At 38.8% G+C, this 20,092-nt stretch overlaps 1 protein-coding gene across 1 annotated transcript in view; it reads right to left on the reverse strand.

Moving 5' to 3' along the window:
- Nucleotides 1–2,956: 2,956 nt before the first annotated feature.
- The window catches only part of ENPP1 (ectonucleotide pyrophosphatase/phosphodiesterase 1), a 73,091-nt gene continuing 55,955 nt past the window's right edge, over nucleotides 2,957–20,092 (reverse strand). The window contains exons 18-25 of the mRNA XM_082730392.1: nucleotides 19,163–19,332; nucleotides 18,054–18,105; nucleotides 16,029–16,183; nucleotides 14,316–14,445; nucleotides 13,099–13,179; nucleotides 12,095–12,227; nucleotides 9,948–10,110; nucleotides 2,957–7,002 (exon numbers count right to left, since the gene is read on the reverse strand). Coding sequence (XP_082586518.1) covers nucleotides 6,832–7,002; nucleotides 9,948–10,110; nucleotides 12,095–12,227; nucleotides 13,099–13,179; nucleotides 14,316–14,445; nucleotides 16,029–16,183; nucleotides 18,054–18,105; nucleotides 19,163–19,332 — 1,055 coding nt within the window. The 3' untranslated portion in view covers nucleotides 2,957–6,831. The remainder of the gene's footprint in view (nucleotides 7,003–9,947; nucleotides 10,111–12,094; nucleotides 12,228–13,098; nucleotides 13,180–14,315; nucleotides 14,446–16,028; nucleotides 16,184–18,053; nucleotides 18,106–19,162; nucleotides 19,333–20,092) is intronic.

Genomic DNA, 20,092 nt, shown 5'->3' on the forward strand with positions numbered 1-20,092 from the left:
TACTATTGTAATTATCACTATATTTGATCTAGTTTCAGAGTTGTCTTTGTCATCATAATAATGTGACTGATTCATTGGGTAATTGAATAACCAAATTTGTTTATGGTCAACCTTCCATGTTGAGAAGGGAGGATTTCACATCACTTATACTTCTTTGTCTGTCACTATGTTAGCCAATGTGAGATACCATGGCCCTGAATTTCAAAGAGAGTGCGAAGTAGGAAAATCTCTCTCCTCTGGAGAACAGAAAAGTTGCCTCAAAATGTTTGTTCTAGATGCTCCAGCAGGGTTGCTACCGCCGACTTATATGTCATCCAGGCCGATGTGTTTTTCCTCACAGCAAAAGCTATTCCCTGAAGTTGATGGATGTGAGGATTGAGAGATGCCCCCGTGTGTCTCCACATTTGCCAGTAAACGTTTACAACAGCTCTTTGTAGCTGGAGGGACACTACGCACCTTGTAGAGGTTCTCATGTGAGATATCCAAACTCTGAGAAGTTCATTTTTTCCCCTCTTCAGTTCACCACACATAACACTTCCCACAGTAAAGTCAATGAAACTGTATAGTCCACGAAAGGCTTTCTTGATCTTATATGTACTGTATTTTTATTTTTATATTTGTATTAGATATATTTTTAAAATTCTACCTCGTGTACTAGGAAGATATCTAGAGATGTACTCCTCTTGAAACATACCCCAGGGAAAACACCATCTGGTATTTAAAAACTTGGGATGCAAAGAATAATTAATGTCAGTGTGGTTGTCCTCTAGCTGCATTTCAATAACCTAGGGTTCCTGAGCTGTCTTAAATGGATATTTTGGTAAGATCAGCTTATTGGGTTTTATTTGTCTGGACATTGTCTTTATTAACCAACCACTATTTGTCAGGCACTGTTCTAGAAACACTGGCTAAAAGATTATGTCTGTTCTCAATGACAGATGAGTTTGGAGACAAGATAAAGAAATTCCTGAAAAGGAATCTATCAATTTAAAAAACATATGCTTAAATGTCAAATGAGAGTTATAACCACTGGGGGAAAAAAATCCCATAGGGCTGAGTTGTGTATCTTATGAAACAGCACACCCTTGACATAAATCTCATCAAAGTTATAGTTTTAGGGAAGAAACTCGAAGGGTATAGTCTTAGCAAATGCAACAAAGATCACCGGCTGGAAATGGTTAGATAGTGCAACTTCTTGGGATTTCTTAATTTCCTTATGAGGGTTGTGTAATGTGTTCTCTTTAGGATAAGATCCTGCCACATCCAGAAGCCCTAGGTGGAAGCAAATGATTCTCTCACACCCATAACCACATCACCTTGAAATTACTTCCTTGTATGGCTGCAGACTACCTTTAGCAAGCCATGCATTTGGGCTGAGTATCAGGGGCTGAGTACAATTTCTTATAGATCATAATGCCACCTAATAACATTTTGTGCAGATTAAAGGACAATAAAATGTATCACACACAGGCAGTTGGTCGCAGTTACAGAACAATGACTAGCCTGAAGTCCTGTGCTCTGTCATTCCCAATGTCTGGGAGGTTCTGATCACATGACCATGCTTTAGGGGTAAAGAGAGGAGAACTAGTGTCAAAAGGATATGGGCCTTGGGCTAGATCTTGAAATCAAGGTAAAATGTTGGTCAATAAGCACCAAGGGGGCAGGCATCTTGTTTATTCTGTTCCCCAATTTAACCCTAATGTTCATTTCCTTAACACAGAGTTCACACAGCTTTGAAATCTGTTGTCAATCTTCATCTAACTGAATCTAACTTAGTTGAACGTGATAAAAGTGTCCTATTGAATTAAACAGTGGTGAGATCTTAAAAGCACAAGTACACAAAGGCCCTACAGGTTAACCACTGTTTCTGTACCTTTATAGAAGTGAGTAACACTTCAAAACAGTGCCATTGTGTCAAGATCTTGAATAGTTTATGATAGAGAATGCAAAATTATAAGTTTTGATCTGAGGTTTTTTAGACTGTAAAAATTTGAGCAGGCAGATCTGTTCATTGAACTGAGAAAATTTTGGTCTCATTTATTTAAAATAATCTCCAGTCTCTGTTAACTTATAAACCTTCAGTTCTGAAAGTTTTATTTGCTTTCTATTACACTTAGCACAATGTCATTTAAGTGTAGGCATAAAAAATTTTGATAGTGAGACATACCCAGATGTCTTAGGGCAAAATTACTAAGAGATATAAAAACCTCATTATCTGGATATGTATTAAATTGTTTTGTATCTCTATGTGTGAAAGCTGAAGTCTATTCTGAGTTCTGAATTTGATATATAATGAAATTCTATATGAGTTTTAAGTGTTATTTTTATTAAAACCTCTCTCCCTGAGTTCAGGTTTTACGGGCAAGTATGAAGTTAAGCTTAAAACTATGACGGAATGAAAGGCATACTTTTTTCTATTGCTTCCTTTTGACATTTCATGAGGGTAATACAGATTCCAGAGATTCTTTAATTTCTAGCAGACTACAGTTTCTACCACGGCTACAATTTCTACTAAATATCTTTATTTTTCCTTTCATTGCTGTTTATGGAAAAGATAAGTACAAAAATTTCACGTTGAAATAAAATCTATGGAAGTTACAAATCAGATACTTTCCCTCTGGCTTCAGACCATTCTAAATACTGGAAGGATATTTATACATGCCTTTTATTTTTTTAACCTAGAAGTATGATTGCAAATAATTAAAATGCCAAAAACAAGAATATAGGTCACAAATCAGAAATAGATGTTTACTCTGTGAACCTGACATGAACTTTGGATCTTTTTCCTCCTTCCAACAATACAGTCATGGTTAATTGTCTACAGCCCTTGCATGCAGTATCATCCCAGGGAAAACACCACCACCCTGTTCCCTGTCCCCACCCTACACACACACACACACACACACACACACACACACGCACAAACGCGCACGTGCATGTGCGAAAGCAGCAAAGATTCTGTATGTAAAATTTTTATTGGTAAATCCACATTTCTTAGCTTAGAGACATATTCTACAGACTTCCCCTCTCCCTCATAATATTTAGACTGCCAAAAATCAAGGAAAATGTCATTGGACTGTAGCCATGTTACAATTTTACCTAAGGCTTACAAAGCACCTGTGATAGGCTTTGGCATGAAGTGTAATCACCACATTTAGTTTCAAAGTTCAAATGCCTGTTCCTGATATAGATAAGCAGGTACCCACAGGGCAAGGCAGGACAGTTAATGCAGCTAATGACAAAAAAAAGTCAATCTTGGGGCTGGTAACAGCCTTTTCTGGAGGACTGGGTGATCTTAGATACAATCTCTTCCACTGTCTCTCCTGAAAGAGGATGGGGCCAGCTGGCCTAACAGCCCTCCACACACTGACCTACCCTGCTGAACATTTGCCTTTCCCCCCCTAAGGTTTGCATATTTTTCTCTGAAACTTCTAAATAATTTTTAAGTTCCACTTGATTCTTTGCTTTGCCATGAATGGGCTGACTTATCTATGAAATTTTATATGGAAGTTACTTACCTCATTTAAGAAGTACTGATCAGAGGCATGGCAATAAAATTAGGGAAAAATAAAGGTTTTGTTTTGCATATGAAAAGCAAAGAACAGCCTTTATTATACACAGTAGGTTAAAGACATTTTCATATATAGCCATGTGAATTTACCATTCAAATTGGGGGACTGGAGGCCAGTCACATCTTTTAAATTGATCAAACAGTCAAAGGAGAGATCTGTTACAAGACAAAAAAAGAAAACAAACACCCTGTCTGAAGAAAACAAACTAAGTAGGAACAGATGTGGATGCTCTTTACTTTAGAGTCAGCACAGCATTAATAGTCTGACTTTTAAGAGCAGGAGATGATTATAACAAAGCAGGAAAAATAAAGTAGTTTTATGTCATAAGTTGGTCATAGCAACACTTGTAGAAAATATCAGAAGAGTAAATGGGAATATGCCAAAAGGTATCCATCCAAAGGATGTTAGGATGTCCTTTCCTTACCTATTCACCTGAAGAGCTCCAATCTGCACCAAGTTCTAGCCCAAATGTCACCACCTCTGGGAGTCACTGCTGAGACCATCAAGCAACACCAAGTGGTCTCCTCTGTTCTCCCTGGCAGATGGCTCTGCCTCTGGCTCCATTAAAACAACTACCACCTCTTAGTACACTTCTGCTCTGTCCTCTCCCTCTCTAGTTTTAGGATTATTAGTAGGACTATTACTTGTCTTTCTTTGTATTCCTGGTGACTGGCAAAGGGGAGAGGCATCTACCTATTTAATCAAGATCTGCTAAGAGGCTTTACATAGAGGCAATCACGTGTCTGCATGTGTTTTGAATACATAAAAATCAATGAGAAACTTCTATAAAGTAGATATCCTTCTGCTAAATGCAGATAAAAAGCTTAGATATTATATATAAAACAAAAAAAGGAAGACTCTGAAAGGTGGAGAGAAGTCAGGCAGGCTAGGGACCTTGGGACCTAAGGGACAAAACTATGATGAGTTCCCCTGTGTTTTTGCTTTTTAGCTCAGATGTCCCAGACTTGGAGCTGAAAAGGTGAAATGGCCACAGAGCACATGTAAAGAAGTCCTAAAAAAGGCCTGTTCTCCAGCCAAAGGCCTGGAAGAGTAATGGCCTCGCAAGAGAGAAAATGCTCCACTCTAGCAAACGCCACTGGAAAGACCACAGACCCTACCAGACCAGTAAAGGCCAAGTGGGGAGCCTAGACTTCCAGCCTCTCTGGGCTGTCATGCAGTACCCTAACTCCCCTGACAGGGTGGGATCTGAGAGGGTTGAGTAAGCAACTGGTCAATTCATCCCCACCTGGTCATAATGAAGCCTCCTCCCCACCATTCCTGCCCACAGTATCAGTGGACACCACAGGGGAGCAGTGACAAGGGCCCCTGCACACCCCAGGCAGGAAGGCATCAGTGGAAGCCCAGAGGGGAACTGAATTCCCACCCTGTGCAGCAATGACATGGATCCCATCGTGTTCCAAGTGTCACTGGAGGCTGAGTGGGAAACCTGGACTTGTAGCTACACCTTGGAGGAACTAGACAGTGCCCCTAAGTTCCTCCACTAGATTGATGTCAGAGAAAGTCAGCTAAAACAGAAGGTTTAAATAAGATCCACAGTCATGTAACATCTAAAATATTCAGGTTTCCACCAAAAATCATTCATCATGCCAAGAACCAGGAAAATCTTTTTGAAAGAAAAAAAGACAACAGATGCCAACCCTGAGATGACACAGATGCTGGCATTATTTGAAAAGAATTTTGCAGCAGCCATTGCAAAAATGCTTCAGTGAGTATCTATGAATTACACAGAATAAATGAAAAAATAAAAAATCTTAGCAAAAAAATAAAAATTCTCAGCAAAGTAATACACAATATAAAGAAGAACCAAATGGAAATTTTAGGGAAAAAAATAAAAACAGAAAACTTAATGGGCGAGGAGGGGCTCAACAACAAAATGGATTAGAGAAATAAAATAACGAGTGAACTTAAAGACAGGACAATAGAAATGACCCAAACTGAACAACAGAGAGAAGACAGATTGGAAAAAAGCAGTGTACAAACCCTCAGGACCCTATGGGACTAAAACAAAAACCAACAAAACTTCCTAAATTATTAAATAATTTTTAATACAAATTATATTATCTAAAGGATTTTGTGGACTGTAGTCTGTTCAAGAATGATCATCATAGGAAGGACAAATAAAAAAATTTTGGTGGACTAATATAACACCTAAATCAAACCCACATAGCCTACAAGTGAAGGAAGCCCTTGAAGGTTCACAGGTATAGTCACACTAAAAGGTATAGTTTATGCGGAGGAGAGGTCAGGTTCATTTATCATGACCACAAAGAAAATATAAAGCAATGGTTATACATTCTTTCCAAACCCAAGAAACTTTAAGATAAACAGCTCAGCACAGTTCTGCTGCTGGTGGGGTCATTTTGGGGCATAGAGGAAAACATTCCTGCCGTCTTGATGGAAAATGTTGCCAGGCATGCATTGGCAAGTTCTCTGAAGTTCCATGAAGACATTTTTAATAGTCTAAAATGACCACTTTTAGAGCTATTTTCAACCTATGTTCACTACCAGTGAACGGGATGGGAGTATCTTTCTTTTTGTACAAATGCAGAATAAAATTTTATAGCAGGTACACAGACTGAATTACTCAATTCACAGATCTTCCCTCAAAGTTTAACTTATTAAAAGCATTAAATCCGAGGAAGCCTAATCACAATTTACAAAAAACCAAACTCACAGGATTACATATTTTGGTTTTGAATGGGTGTTGGCAAAGACAGAAAGAGGGCCTTAGAAACAGTTTTGCTTCTGCTAATTTTTTTTCAGTTAAAACTAAAATGAATGAAACTCCAAGCTGGAAAGAATCCAGAATCACCTTTAAATCCTTGTGAAAATACTAAGTTAAAACAGACTATTCCAATCCTATCCATTAATGCTGAGCTTGCCAGTTCCATAGAAATTTATTAGTGAAAACAAAATTCAAATATCTGGCATCCAGACAATGTTCACAGCTATTTTTGCCCTTAAGAGAAGTTGAAGAGCAGTTTTAGATATGGTGTGTCTTTATTCCCCAAATTGGAACAATTCTTACACATTCAAACATGTGCGAGACTCAGTAAGAGTATTTTCCTACTGCCGGGCGGAGGCCGCCAGGTTCCCTGAGATGGTTGTTATCACAGAGGATTCTCAGCTCTAACTCTGGTCGGCAGTTTCCAAACAAGGCGACAGCGTGAATAGAGGACTGTATAAAATAAAGGTTCTTTCAAAAACATCTATGGTGTGTTTTTGGAATAAAAAAATATCAGTCTTCTTGGTCAAAGACTGGCAACCGTGTTTTCAACTGTAGAATGTCTGCAATGGGCTCTTTTCGTTCTTGAAGGAAGCTGAGTCCAGTGATGAGTTCAACATCCGTGATCCGAGCTCTGTGTAGCTTCAGTAACTCTTCTACCCATGACGACTCGTGCTTCCCCTGCTATGAAGTGGGAGGAAAAGAAACGTCACTGGAGAACAATCCGCGTTCCCTACCAGCACCCCTTCTTCCCATTTCAGTGAGTTCTGACCCTCTGGCTCCCAAATGGCAGATGCTCCGACCTTTGTCAGCATGATCCCTGTTCTTGAATAGCTCAGCATCTAATACATACGATGCACCTTTGTTGAATTAAATGTGGGAATTCCCAAATTTCCCAATTTGGGAAAAGGCAAGTATACGTGGAATCAGTGCTCACGTATTGCATTGGTGCAAGAAACTTCAACAGTGTGAGGTTAAAAACATGTTGGAGAACAAAAGCAATGTGGCGCAGTAGAAAGAATATGGGGATGGGCGTAAATAAACTCGGACCCAAGTCCGGGTCCTATCATTACCATACCATGTAAACTGAGGCCAGTTATTTAACACCTGAATCCTGATTCTCTTACCTGCTCCTTCCTTACAGGAGTGCTCTGAGGATCAAATGTGATGATGTGTGCAAGTGCACTAAAAGAACACCCGTTCTTATCAGAATCAGTTACGTACATGGGTGCAATGAAGAGAGGGTTAGGGGTGTGGTAAAACACAACTCCATTTCTGGGGAGGTAGTGAAGTCTCAGCTAATAGATCAAATGAAAAGTAAAGGCACATGCTCTGACACATGGAAGCAGAGCTGGTAGCTGAGGCAGGGAGCAGAGATGGGAATCATACATTTGTGGTAAGCATGCATTTCTCTGAATATGGCTCCTGGAGAAGGTCAGATGAAGAAGGTATCCACTGGATGGCGGGCTGCAATTGTACATTAAAGACGTCCTCCAATAAAGACTTCTGTACCCTTGGAACATTATTAGTTGGAAATGATAAATATAGGCTTTCCACATAAAAGGGAAATGGACCAATAATCTCCATTTTCCCATTAGCTTCCAATCATCCCTGTATCCAGGGCTACTTACTGCTCCACTCAGTCTCCTTCTCTGCAATAGCCTTCACTCTAGCTCTTGAAGGAATAACCCTGACTCCGTGGACTACTTGGCCAGTAGATATTTTCCATCTGTCCCAACATACACATGAACAGATAAAAAGTACAGGCAAGGCATCTGATGTCTCAGGCCAATGTCCTGCTAATCATTAGTTGCTACTTAAGAGATGAAACAGAAGGAATCAATCAGGATGTGTGATAGACCTTCAAATAACCCTTTCTCTGGTTCATGTCCAATATTTAGTGTCCTCTAGGTACACTGCTATTACAGAATTTGACAAAACATTTGCATTTAAGATAGCAGCACAATAGCTTTTGAGTGGTAGAGATGGTGAAAAGGAACTCAAAGCCTCACTCATGACACCTGGCATCATTTTGGTCAGGGAGACCTGAGCATAAGTCTCTTTGAAAGGAGGGCCCAGAATTCAGACATGATATCTAGAGAAGAAACCATCTTTGGCCCACAGGTGCCACATGCTAAGAATAGTGGAGAAGGAAGACAGGAAAGGCCTAGGTCCCTCATAGTGTTATTGACCCCAGACTGTCTACTTCTGGACATCCTGTCACCTGCGGTCCCCGTTAATTGCTCAAGTCACTGTAAATGGGTTCTCCATTATTTGCTGCAGAACATAACACTAACTGGTAACTTTAGTGACAATTCAATCCATTGAGGAAGAGAAAGCAATGAAGGAGAGCACACTTAGTATGTATCCCGCAGTGTCCACAACAGTGACCAGCTGGTAGATGTAGATGCCCAAAGGGCATCCAAATAGGTAAAACCCTGTTATTCCTTCCTTAATTCTGAAGCATAAGGAAAAAGAAGTTAATGAGAAATATGTTCTACGAGGACTGGTCAATTCATTCTCAGTTTATGAGAGAAGTAAGTAAAATATCTTCATGAATTTTAATGAATGACACACAGGCTCTTAGATCAGGGATGACAATGGATCTCTGTATTCTCCTCCTGGGCCCACGGCAGAAGCTACTGTCTGCTTTGCTCACTGCTGTGTCCTCTGGACTAAGAGTACCCGGAAATATGTATTTATTGAAGGAATGAACGGCTGGATCCAAGAAAGGATCAATGAATAAATGCAGGGAGGAATTAATGAGTGATGTAGAACTCTCTCCTGCTAAGCTCAGACTGGGGCCTCAACTTCCTTTTGCCCACAGGACTCCCAACTAAACCACCCATTCAAATGAGGCTGGTGAGAAAGCTACATTGCTTTGCCAACTTAGGTCTACGCTTATATAGTGTAACTTCGATGGACAAAAAAAGAAAAGTGGGAGGGGAAAAAAAAAACTAGGAAAAAACTAGAAAAAAACAACAACTAGAAAATCTGGGAAGTACTCTGAAAGAAAAACAAAATTGGCTCACTATGGGGAAAAAAACTTCCCTAAAATTTTAATACAGTCTTGTTCGAAGACGAGGTTTTGTTTGTCTGTTTGTTTGTTTGTTTTTAATTATGAGCAAGTAAGATAACATAAAACAATTATTTCCAAACACTGAATGACAAAAGAGTAAGAAAAGATAATTAGGAACAAACATGACTTTTATAATAAAGTGATATAAAGAAAAGTAATCTGAAATACTACCTAACCATAACTTTAGGACTAATTTATAACAGTGCTGACACTTTTAGGAATTATAAATCCAGGTTTCAAACAAAAATAAATTCATAGTTCAAATAAATCTAGAACTTAGGGGCTAAGCTGAATGCAGGCACTAAGTTTTTACATTTTGATTTGTTTTTTGTGTTTTAATAGGCAAGGGTGGTCCTCTCCAAAGATATACCATCTCAGAGCATCAAATTTAAAATCATCCTGCAAAGTACATGTAAAAGCACACCCTTTCAAAGTACATGCATATTCACATTCCGTTTTTACCCACAGTGATGTCAGACACGACACATGCAAATATACTTATATTCATATGGTCAGCGTTTAAGGTGATACATGAACAAAGGCTACTTACCACACAGCTCTCACTATTGTCAGTCCTGTGAGGCAAAATGAAAGCTAAGGTGTCTAACTCATCACACTGGGAGGGAGTCTGGAATGTGTTTTTACAACTTGTCAGCACAATGAAGAAGTGAGTTGGGATCAGAATTTCTTGATTACGGATGAGTCTGCTGTTTCTGGAAAATAGGACAATCTTCAGTTTAAGAAAGAAATAGATCTCTTCTGTTTAGTGAATATTTTGGTGAAGTATATTTTTAATACAATGAATCTAAAAATAAAATTCAGTCAAATAATTAAATATATTGTAGGAAGTTTGTAATCATAATACCTCAACATATTCTGCTGAATTGAAAACAAATTAGAAGACAGGTAAACATAAGCCAAATAATTTTTATTTTCTATAAAAATTTACTAAACTTCAGATTTTTTTTTTTTTAGTTCTACCTTAGGACACTGGAATTGAGACATGAAAGAAAAAATACATCTTTCTAGAACACCTACAACCAAGATTCTGAAGCATTATTGATAGTCTTCTCAACTCTGTGCAGCTATGCAAAGACAGGAGACAGAGAGGAAAGTGGTGTGGGATTTTTTTCTATTCCAGCCCTTCTAGAGAAGTCATGTTTCTGTGAACTCTCCTTTGTTTTAAAGAGATTTCCTTTCTTGGGGCATCTGGATCGCTCAGTGGGTTAAAGCCTCTGCCTTCGGCTCAGGTCATGGTCCCAGGGTCCTGGGATCAAGCTGCACATGGTGGAGGAGCCTGATTCCTCCTCTCTCTCTGCCTGCTTCTCTGCCTACTTGTGATCTCTGTCAAATAAATAAATAAAAATCTTAAAAAAAAAAAAAGGTGGATTTCCTTTCTCATCCCAGTAACTTCTTTTAAATTGCAGCATATTCTTCAAGATGTCCCAAGTAATACTTTACCTCATCTTAATTCTACTTCCTTTGTTCTGAAAGCTAGGTTTATTTATTTGTTTTTCAGCATCTTTCCAAATTTAGGGTAGTGGGAGCCTCATCTTCAATTGTAATCTTGTGTGGAACCATAACATAGAAAACTGATTAAAACAGAGCGCTCTCGTGGAATGCGAAAGATATGAAGCTCTCTCTCTCTCTTAAGATTTTATTTCTTTGCGAGAGAGACTGAGAGAGAGTGAGCAAGCACAAGAAGGGAGAGGGTCAGAGGGAGAAGCAGACTCCTTGCTGAGCAGGGAGCCCGACGCAGGACTCGATTCTGGGACTTCAGGATCTTGACCTGAGCAGAAGGTGGTTACTTAACCGACTAAGCCACCCAGGCGTCCCTGAAGTTCTCCTCTTTACTTACTCTACTGCTGTGATCTCAGGCAGTTATGGTGGGTCCCTTACGACTCCAGGGATATAGTAAGAAACAAAACAAAAGCCTGTCATTTCACAAACTACATTACAAACTAACGTGTCACAGATAAACGTGTGTGAAGAATTGTCCCTGAGCCTGCCTGAGAGAGTTCTTCTCAGGAACCAGCTGAACCTCCCCTGACATCTCATTCTCAAAACCCTATGCCTTAATAGTAGTAATATTACTTCAAAAAATCAGGCTGTTATTGTTTTATGAAAGATCAAATGGTTTCTAAAATGTTCTGCTGCTGTACTTTACAAAAACAGCACCTACTGGCGGTTTCTTTCAAGATGGTCACTCAGGCTCCCTCTAAAAAAGGGCTAAAAAGGTAGGTAAAAGCTGCGACATTCGCCCAAGGCCCGCCTTTGGACACTGCAGCTTTAGAATTCTGCTGATGCTTCCAGGCAGGATGCCTCTAGCCACCCCACAAGGTTCCTTATCTTCTAACCAGCAGTAGTTAATGAAGACGGTATCTCAACAGTTATCCGCACAGAGATTTTAAACAAGGATGTTACCTTCTTAACAGATGGCAGAGTTCAGTGTTTAATCTGAACTCAAGAATTACTCATCTAAGCAGAGTCGAGGAGAAACACTCCTTTCCTCTAAAAAAAAAATTTTACTGAACCCTGAGCAAAACATCCTAAGATATTTTAAGGGGCTTCCGGTGTAAACAGAAATGTCTTGTCCATCAACACAAACAGTTTCAGACAGAAAAGGCTCCACGGACTCAACTGGATGGTAATCCCACACGACGGCTGTTTTTAAGAGGAAATGAAATATGTTCTTACTGCTTCAGTGTCTCTGAGGAATCGTAACATCCGTCGTAATCAGAGTCAAACACAGGCCCGCTGACCACATTGACGCCATTTCTTTCCTCCGCGTACCGTTGCAGAAGGGTGCCGTGGAAGTAGCGCCATATTACTGGAACAAGAAGGGTGTCAGTGAAGGTTCCAGAGAACAAGGTGCCATGCTGTCATGTGAAATAACTCAACGACCTTATTCAAAGTCAGCGTTTGTAATAATTACTGACAAAGCCAAATGTGGCTTCAGTTTTAGTGTGAGGCCAAAAACACACTGTTCAGCTCTGGCTTTTGGCCAGAAGAGACGAACATTGAATTCAACACTATTTTGGGCATCCCTGACTATATGCCTCACCATGAACATAAAGAAACAAGGCAGGTTATTCAGATTTATTGTTAATATCTGAAATTCCCTTTGAAATATTCACAAGTATTCTACATGTAAATTAGAGTAAAAAATTTCCTTGCACGTAAATTAGAGTAAAAAATGTCCTTGTATGCTCCATATTTGAAAATTCTATATGTCACCTGAAGAATAATTTAAATTTATTTTTGTAGAGTTCCAAATACAATGATAGTTAATAATGATGCAAAAATCTATTCATTTCAAGGTCAAAAACAATTATCAACAACTCCCAAAGTTAAATGGGAAAACAAACTGAAAGTTCATGTGTTAGTAGATTATATAAGCCAGATAACTTAGGAAGAATGTTACATACTTTTTCCATCAAAAAATGTTGTTTACAAACATGTAAATACAGATAGGATAATAGGTATTAGAATATATCATAATTCTAACAGCTGTAGAATTTTTGTGTACTGGTATCGTCAAAGTTAAGAATGTGTAAGAATGTATACCTCTAAGAACATACACCTAAAAGAACATGCTTGACAGTAATTTAATTTAGAGGATCAGTCTTAATAATATAAATTATGCCTATAATATATAGAAATTCATTGAAATTGTGAGATACAGGGTTAAAATTTTTTACCTTGAAAACTCTGGTACATTGGCACTATATTAGTATTAAGCAATGCTTCAGAATATAGTTGATCTGAACCTTTATTTAGTTCTATAAAGAAAGAAAAACAAGACAACTATTTCATTCTTCATGAATAACATTAGAAATCATACTTTCTCATGAGAGGGCACTTGAAAAATTAGCTGAGTATCACCTTAAACCCATAAAACATTCCTAAGTACAGGGTCAAGGGAAAGTGCCATGTGTTTGGTCAAGTCCCTTAAAAAAGTAAAATACTTACATCTTTTCTTCTTCAAAATGAATTTATCAAAAAAACAAAAGCTTAATAACAGCCTAAATTAAACATATACAAATTTTACATTATTTGCCTATTTCAACTAACAATGTATTGTTTTGACAACTCTCTTTCCTTAAACTCTTCTACCTAAGAAGGAAAAAGAGATTATCTGGCTTCAGAACAACACCTACTACCCAGAAAAAACATTGCAGGATTTCTGCCTCGAAATGCTGTACAAGGCTTCTTTGTAGGGATTTTCAGCTTGGAGTTGGTCTATTTTCATAAAGCAACAGCCAAGTTCTGACTTCAGACACTTACTCCGGGGACTGGGCTGGATATGGAGAATATTTGAGCACCTGGAGCCTTCTGCTCTTTGCCTTTTAAGGCCAGCCTGAAAATGTCTTCTCATTAACACACAGATGTGCCACATTTAAAAATAGAACACTTAACTTCAAAAAAGAAAAAATAAAAGCTCTTCCCTAGCAGCTCCATTTCTGTGAAAGTGTGAGCACCCTTAGGTTCTGCCTATCCCTACTTCTTAGGTGAATTACATTTTTCCTTTTATCAAAAAAAAAAATTATTTATTTGAGAGAGAGAGAGAGAGAGAGAGAGAGAGAATGAGTGAAGAGCAGGGGTGAGGGGCTGGGAAGGGCAGAGCCCAGAGGGAGAAGCAGGCTCCCCACTGACCAGGGAGCCCAACATCCCTGGACTCTGGGACCATGTCCTGAGCCAAAGGCAGATGCTGAATCGTTCATCCAAGCAAAAGCTAAAAAGTTGTCTAAAAGTCAAGCTTCAGACACTTTAAAATTTTTCTCTAAGAGTTATACTTCTCATTCACCATTTTCACCAATAAATAACAACAAGATGATGTATCCGGCCTCAGAAGGAAAAGAAAAGGAAGAAGAGGAAGAGGCCAAGAGAAAGGAAGGTCAGGGAGGTAGAAACTTACGTGGTGGGTAGAGGAACTCATAGCTCAGTTCAGCATTATTTTTATAAAAGGAACACTTATGGACAGGACTAAGAGAAATTCGAAGATCCTGGTAAAGACAGTTGGAAAAGTCTTCTGCAGAGAAACTGTCCTGAAAAACAAAATGAAAAGAGCCATTAGGCGTCAGGCATCTAAAAGAAAAGAAGATGGCTTTATGAGTAGCTGAAGATGCATCACACCATTTGAAAACAGAGCTCTGGCTGTCCTTCGCCATTTTCCCATTTTTCTAGCAGTATATTCATTTTTTCCTGAGATGCAAAAACTCTTTTACGATAGTAAGGATATTAGTCATTTATTACATATGTGCAAATATTTTCCTATTATGCTGGGCCAATTTAGTGTAGCCTTTTTTTTTTTTTTTTGGTCAACTGCAAGCTTTTATATACTGAAATACTGATTTTGGGGGAATCTGAGCCTATCTATCTTCCATACACAACTGCACAAACTCCAGCTGGGGGTGGGGAGCCACTGTGTAGCACAAAAACCTCAGGAGCACTGAGGACTGAATTTAAGCAGCTTTGATTACATAAGTCAACCGAACATTTGAACAGAATCAAAGAACATTGTAATTATGGCATGAAACAACAGTAAATTTGATGGGAACCTACAAAACACCGGGCAGACTCCTACATATCACAAAGTCAAGTAAAAAAAAAAACATGTTTACAGTGTTGGGAAACTGTCTTCAAAATTAGAACAATCAAACTGATGGTAGAAACTTTATGGAATTATATGAACGTGTATGGGTACATAATATATGTATTTTTAACAAAGAAATTACATATATACACACACATAGCCTTCTCTTTTTATTTGGCATTCTCAGTGACTATTAACAATAGTTTTATTTTTTAAATCCTGCTGCTACCCTCCATTAAGCTCTCTCAGATCCCCTTTCCACCCCTTAAGGGCATCCTGTAGAGCTTGGCAGACATTCAGTTTCTGAAAATCTGGTTGGTCTAGTTTAAAACTTCAATTTGATTAAAATCTCAATCTTATCCCCTCCCCCATTCTCTCTTTCAAGGCTTATCTTCTGTTTCTCTTTCCACCAAGGCAGCCAGGGGGCAGGGGTGAGGGGGAATGGTGGTCTTATTCTGGGGTATTTGCCCCACCCCCAACCCCCAACTCTTGTCAAGGCCTTCTTGTGTTCTGGGAGGTGCACAGATCCCTGGCCTCTCTCTGGTCTGGTCTGGTCTGGGTTGGCGGGGTGGGGGGATCTTCTGTAGGTGGTATATGCAGAGAGATCACTAAGCTTTTATGACCTTGCCCATCAGTGAGGAATGGTGAGCGCAGTGGAGGAAAATCCAGACGGAAAATACAGCTATGTATTTAGAGATGAATTATTGTGCCTGACTGCAAAATTGATTTCATAAAATTGTAAATTAGAATCCTAAAATATTAAATCACACAAAAGCAAGGGAGAAACTTTTATTGCATGCACACGCCTCCTTTCACACAAGAAGACATCTGCTTGGAGTCTTAGAGTCACACAGTGAGTTTGTGGTCAGGCTAGAACGAGAACTTAATCTTCTAACTCACAGTTCAGTGATCTTCTAATTCAGCAACTGATGAGAGAGCCAAGATTAACTGACCCAAACTAACTTGGCTTTCAATGTTTTGCTTAATGATAATTTGAAATAATCACACAGAGCTAAAGAAGCGACCAATACTTGCATTTCTGTGGACGGTGTAAGAGGTCCAAAGGGGCATCAGGATGTCATTGCTGTAAGCACTGACGAACTGGTGCTGGTAAAGGAGACAGACCGAGGTGTTTCTCTGCAGGACTCTGGGTCTTCCGTAAGGTAAAGTGCTGCGCTTAATAACCTTCTCTTGGGTTGTAGGGGAAAAATGAAACCACCATTCAAACATACTTACTGTGAATATAATTCACAGTATATAATATATTCTGAATGTATATACAGAATAAATTATATATATACACATATGTGTGTGTATGTATATATATACAGTGAATATGTAAGAACATACTTCCTTATAGAGTATATAAGAATCCATCCAATTATCTACTTAAACCTACTGAAAAGTTATTTTTTTTTAAAGATTGCATTTATTTATTTGACAGAGAGAGATCACAAGTAGGCAGAGAGGCAGGCAGAGAGAGAAAGGGAAGCAGTCTCCCCGCTGAGCAGAGAACCCGATGCAGGGCTCGATCCCAGGACCCCGGGATCATGACCTGAGCCGAAGGCAGAGGCTTTACCCCACTAAGCCACCCAGGCACCCCTTGAAAAGTTATTTTTAACTGTAAAATAAAACTAAACACAAAGAGCAGAACCATAAACAGTTACGAAAAGGGATTCATTGTAGTTTTTGCCTATGAAGAGTCTGAAAGATGAATGTAATATCAAGATATCACAAGAGAACACTGTGTGAGATTGCTACAAATTTCAGCATTAGGACTTTAAAAATATTGCTAAAATTCTTCAACAGTATTTTAATGATTATTATTCAGGGAAAACTCTAGGCAGAGAAGTTTCTTGAATGAGAAAGCAAAAATTCATAACTAAAATTATGAGACTGAGCTGAATGAAACAGTAATAGTATAGACCATTTACTGTACTTTTTCCAAGTGCCAAGTGCTTTGTAAAGTCCTTTGTATACATCATCTAATTTAATTCTTACATAACCCTACAAATTAAGGTTATATGCCCATTGTACAGATGAGAAAACAGTAGTTTACAGAGAATGAATACTTTTTCCCTGGACATATAGTTCCTATGCTCATATTCAAACACAAATCAGTTCCAGAAATGCAATCCTTTACCACAAGGTTTTGTCATCACAAGGCCATCAAAGATATCTCTAAACATTTACAGAGATTTTTATTTTTATTTTCTTTTATTTTTGAGAAAGAGAAAGAGAGAGGGAGAGCACATGCGAGTGGTGGGAGGAGCAGAGGGGGAGGGAGAGGGAGAGAGAGAGAGGATCCCAAGCAGACTCCACACCTTCGACGTGGGGCTCAATCTCAGGACCCTAAGATCATGACCTGACCTGAAATCAAAGAGTCAGATGCTTAACTGTCTGAGCCTTCCCAGGTGCCCCACATTTACAGAGATTTTTATACAGGCAAATTCAACTTGGGAATTGTGCAGAATTTGCCTTCTTATTACAGAAGGAAAAAACTGAGCCAAGTAACAAGAATCACTTTACTATATCAGAGTGTATCAGACTATATCAAAGTGTATCAGAGATTGTATCAAAGTGAGGCTGAACATCCCAGTGACTGACAAATGTTAGCAGTTGTCTGTATATGAAGCATACTCTTCACTCAAAAGCTATAAAGAAATAACTTTAGATAAACAAGCCAATTTATACTCTCTTATAATGAACTAAGAAGCAGATGAGATAGAAATCTAACAGGTGTTTACAATGGAAATCTGAAGGTCTCTAATAAAGCTATAAAAATCTTCAAGATCTCGAACCACCTCCACTATGTTCATAAAGAGTAATTCAGCTTCCACTAAATATATGATTTGCTGTAAATATCCCTCCCTTCCGTATGACGAACAGTCTAGACCATCAAGCAAAGACATCTCTGTGTTTCCTCAGGTGGTCTCCACTACCACCTTTAAGTTACTGGTTGTTCTCAACTAATGCCCCCAAACCACATGTTCTATGATTAACCTGGCTGAGAAACTAGCCCACTTTTACATTCCAAACTCAAGGGGAAACATGTCTTACCTTCTGCCACAGTCAAATTCAACTGTATCTCAAAATCCACAACTGGTAAGACCTAAAAAGTTAATAATACGATTTTAAGCAATGAGAGACGTGAGGTTTCGTTTCGTTCTATTTTTGTTTTGAGACATGTTTCAATCTTGTAACAAACAACTTCTGCAGCATAATTATCCCATTATGGGATGAAGATAAAGCCATCTTGTACAAGTCAAACTTATTTTTTTGACGAAGAGGATAAAGTTCAGATGACAACTGCAACAAGACAGAACTGCTACCCAAGCACAGCAGTATGAATGAAAAACAAGAGTTGTTCCTTTATCATCTTTGCACCGCTCTCAGAGTCTTTCTATGAGCCTAGAACAAAATGAAAAGCATATCCCAACTGTTCCCCAAATCTCTACCTTTAGGGACACTATCGGTTTTATTTTTTTTAAAAGATTTTATTTCTTATTTGAAAGCGAGAGAAAGAGTGAGTAGACAGAGAAGCAGTCAGAGAGAAGGGAAGCAGGCACCCTGCTGAGCAGACAACCTGATGTGGGACTAGATCCCAGGACCCTGAGATCATGACCTGAGCTGAAGGCAGAGGCTTAACCCACGAAGCCACTCAAGTGCCCCTAGGGCCATTATCAGTTTTGTTCACTTGTCACATATTTTCATCTTCTTACGATTATGTTAAGACAGGAATAAAAAAGAAAGAGTGCCATATATCCATTTCAAACCCCCAAATATGTGATTTTCCCTCTAAATTTAAAATTAATTGAGAGATATTTTAGAGAAGGAAAATTATGATTGGTTGATAATCAAGCCCTCACTGCTAGATAACAGCACAGACTCCATGGTTCAGGATGTGCCAGGACTTGGCTAGATTTCCTCCCAACCTGCATCCAAGTTAAGTCATAGCACCAAGGGATAAAGACAGAGGTGAAAATGCAAAAACTAGGAAGAGGAAAAATAAACAATAAGAGGGCAGCATGTGTTCCATCAGAATTAAACATACTTAGATATTTATGCCTACTCACAGATTTCAATTTGATCACTAAGTGTTTCCACGGCATAAGCTAGGCAGAGGGCACCCTAAGATCCAACTGGGCTACACTTTGGTCAGTACTTACTGAAGGATGACATGAGCACTCAAGGTTACGTCTGGGGCTTCTTGCAAAGGGGCACTGCCCCACAGGGTGGACTTCTCTGGGATTCTCTGGGTTGTAAACGGGATTCTTTAGAAGGTGGTTAAGACTCCCATGAGTTCCATTATTAGGAGCAGGTGTCAAATTCAGTAAATCTGCATGATTCCAAGAATGGTAAATGGTTACTTAGAGGTTCAAAAACAAATAAATATAAGACTTAGCTCAAGACTTTTATTTTTTTTAAACCCTATCTATGCAAGAGTTCTTTACTTTCCACCCAAAATGAAACTATGAAATGCTCTTGAATTTTAGAGCATTTATGACTATGCTGTTCTTAATAATGGGATTTTAATGGGATTACTGATATGTACACTGTCCTCTATGAACTTGTGAATTTCAGTGTGTATGACTATAGTAACCGCCATGCATGCTTATTATATGCCAGTCACTGTGCTAACGTATTTTTCTTACTTAATCCTCAAAACAATTTAATAAGTTATTGCCAATATTTGGTAGCTGAGTAATTAGAGTGTTGTGCCTAAGGCCTCAAAGCTACTAACGGAGTAAGACCCAGGATTCAAAACCAGCTTTGTCTGAGTCTGACTCATGCCCTTGGCAATAACCACAGCAAACACTTCTATAGGAATGCACTTAGGATATGCCTGGCACTGTTTTAAGAGCTTTAGGACATATGAATTCATTTAAGCATATAGGCTCCCACTAAAAGAATTACACTGAGGACATATTTAAGGTTTGCAAACTCCCAGTACCATTGTCAGGAAAAGGAAGTCATATTTAAAACACAGTATCTAACCATAAAAGTACTAATGAAGAAAGTACTGGGTAAACGAGGACTATATCTAATAGAACCTCCTCAATTTCTACAACCATGACATTGTCATCCATGCGAGTATT

The sequence above is a fragment of the Mustela nivalis genome (genome assembly GCF_964662115.1).
Source record: "Mustela nivalis genome assembly, chromosome: 5".
NCBI lineage: Eukaryota > Metazoa > Chordata > Mammalia > Carnivora > Mustelidae > Mustela > Mustela nivalis.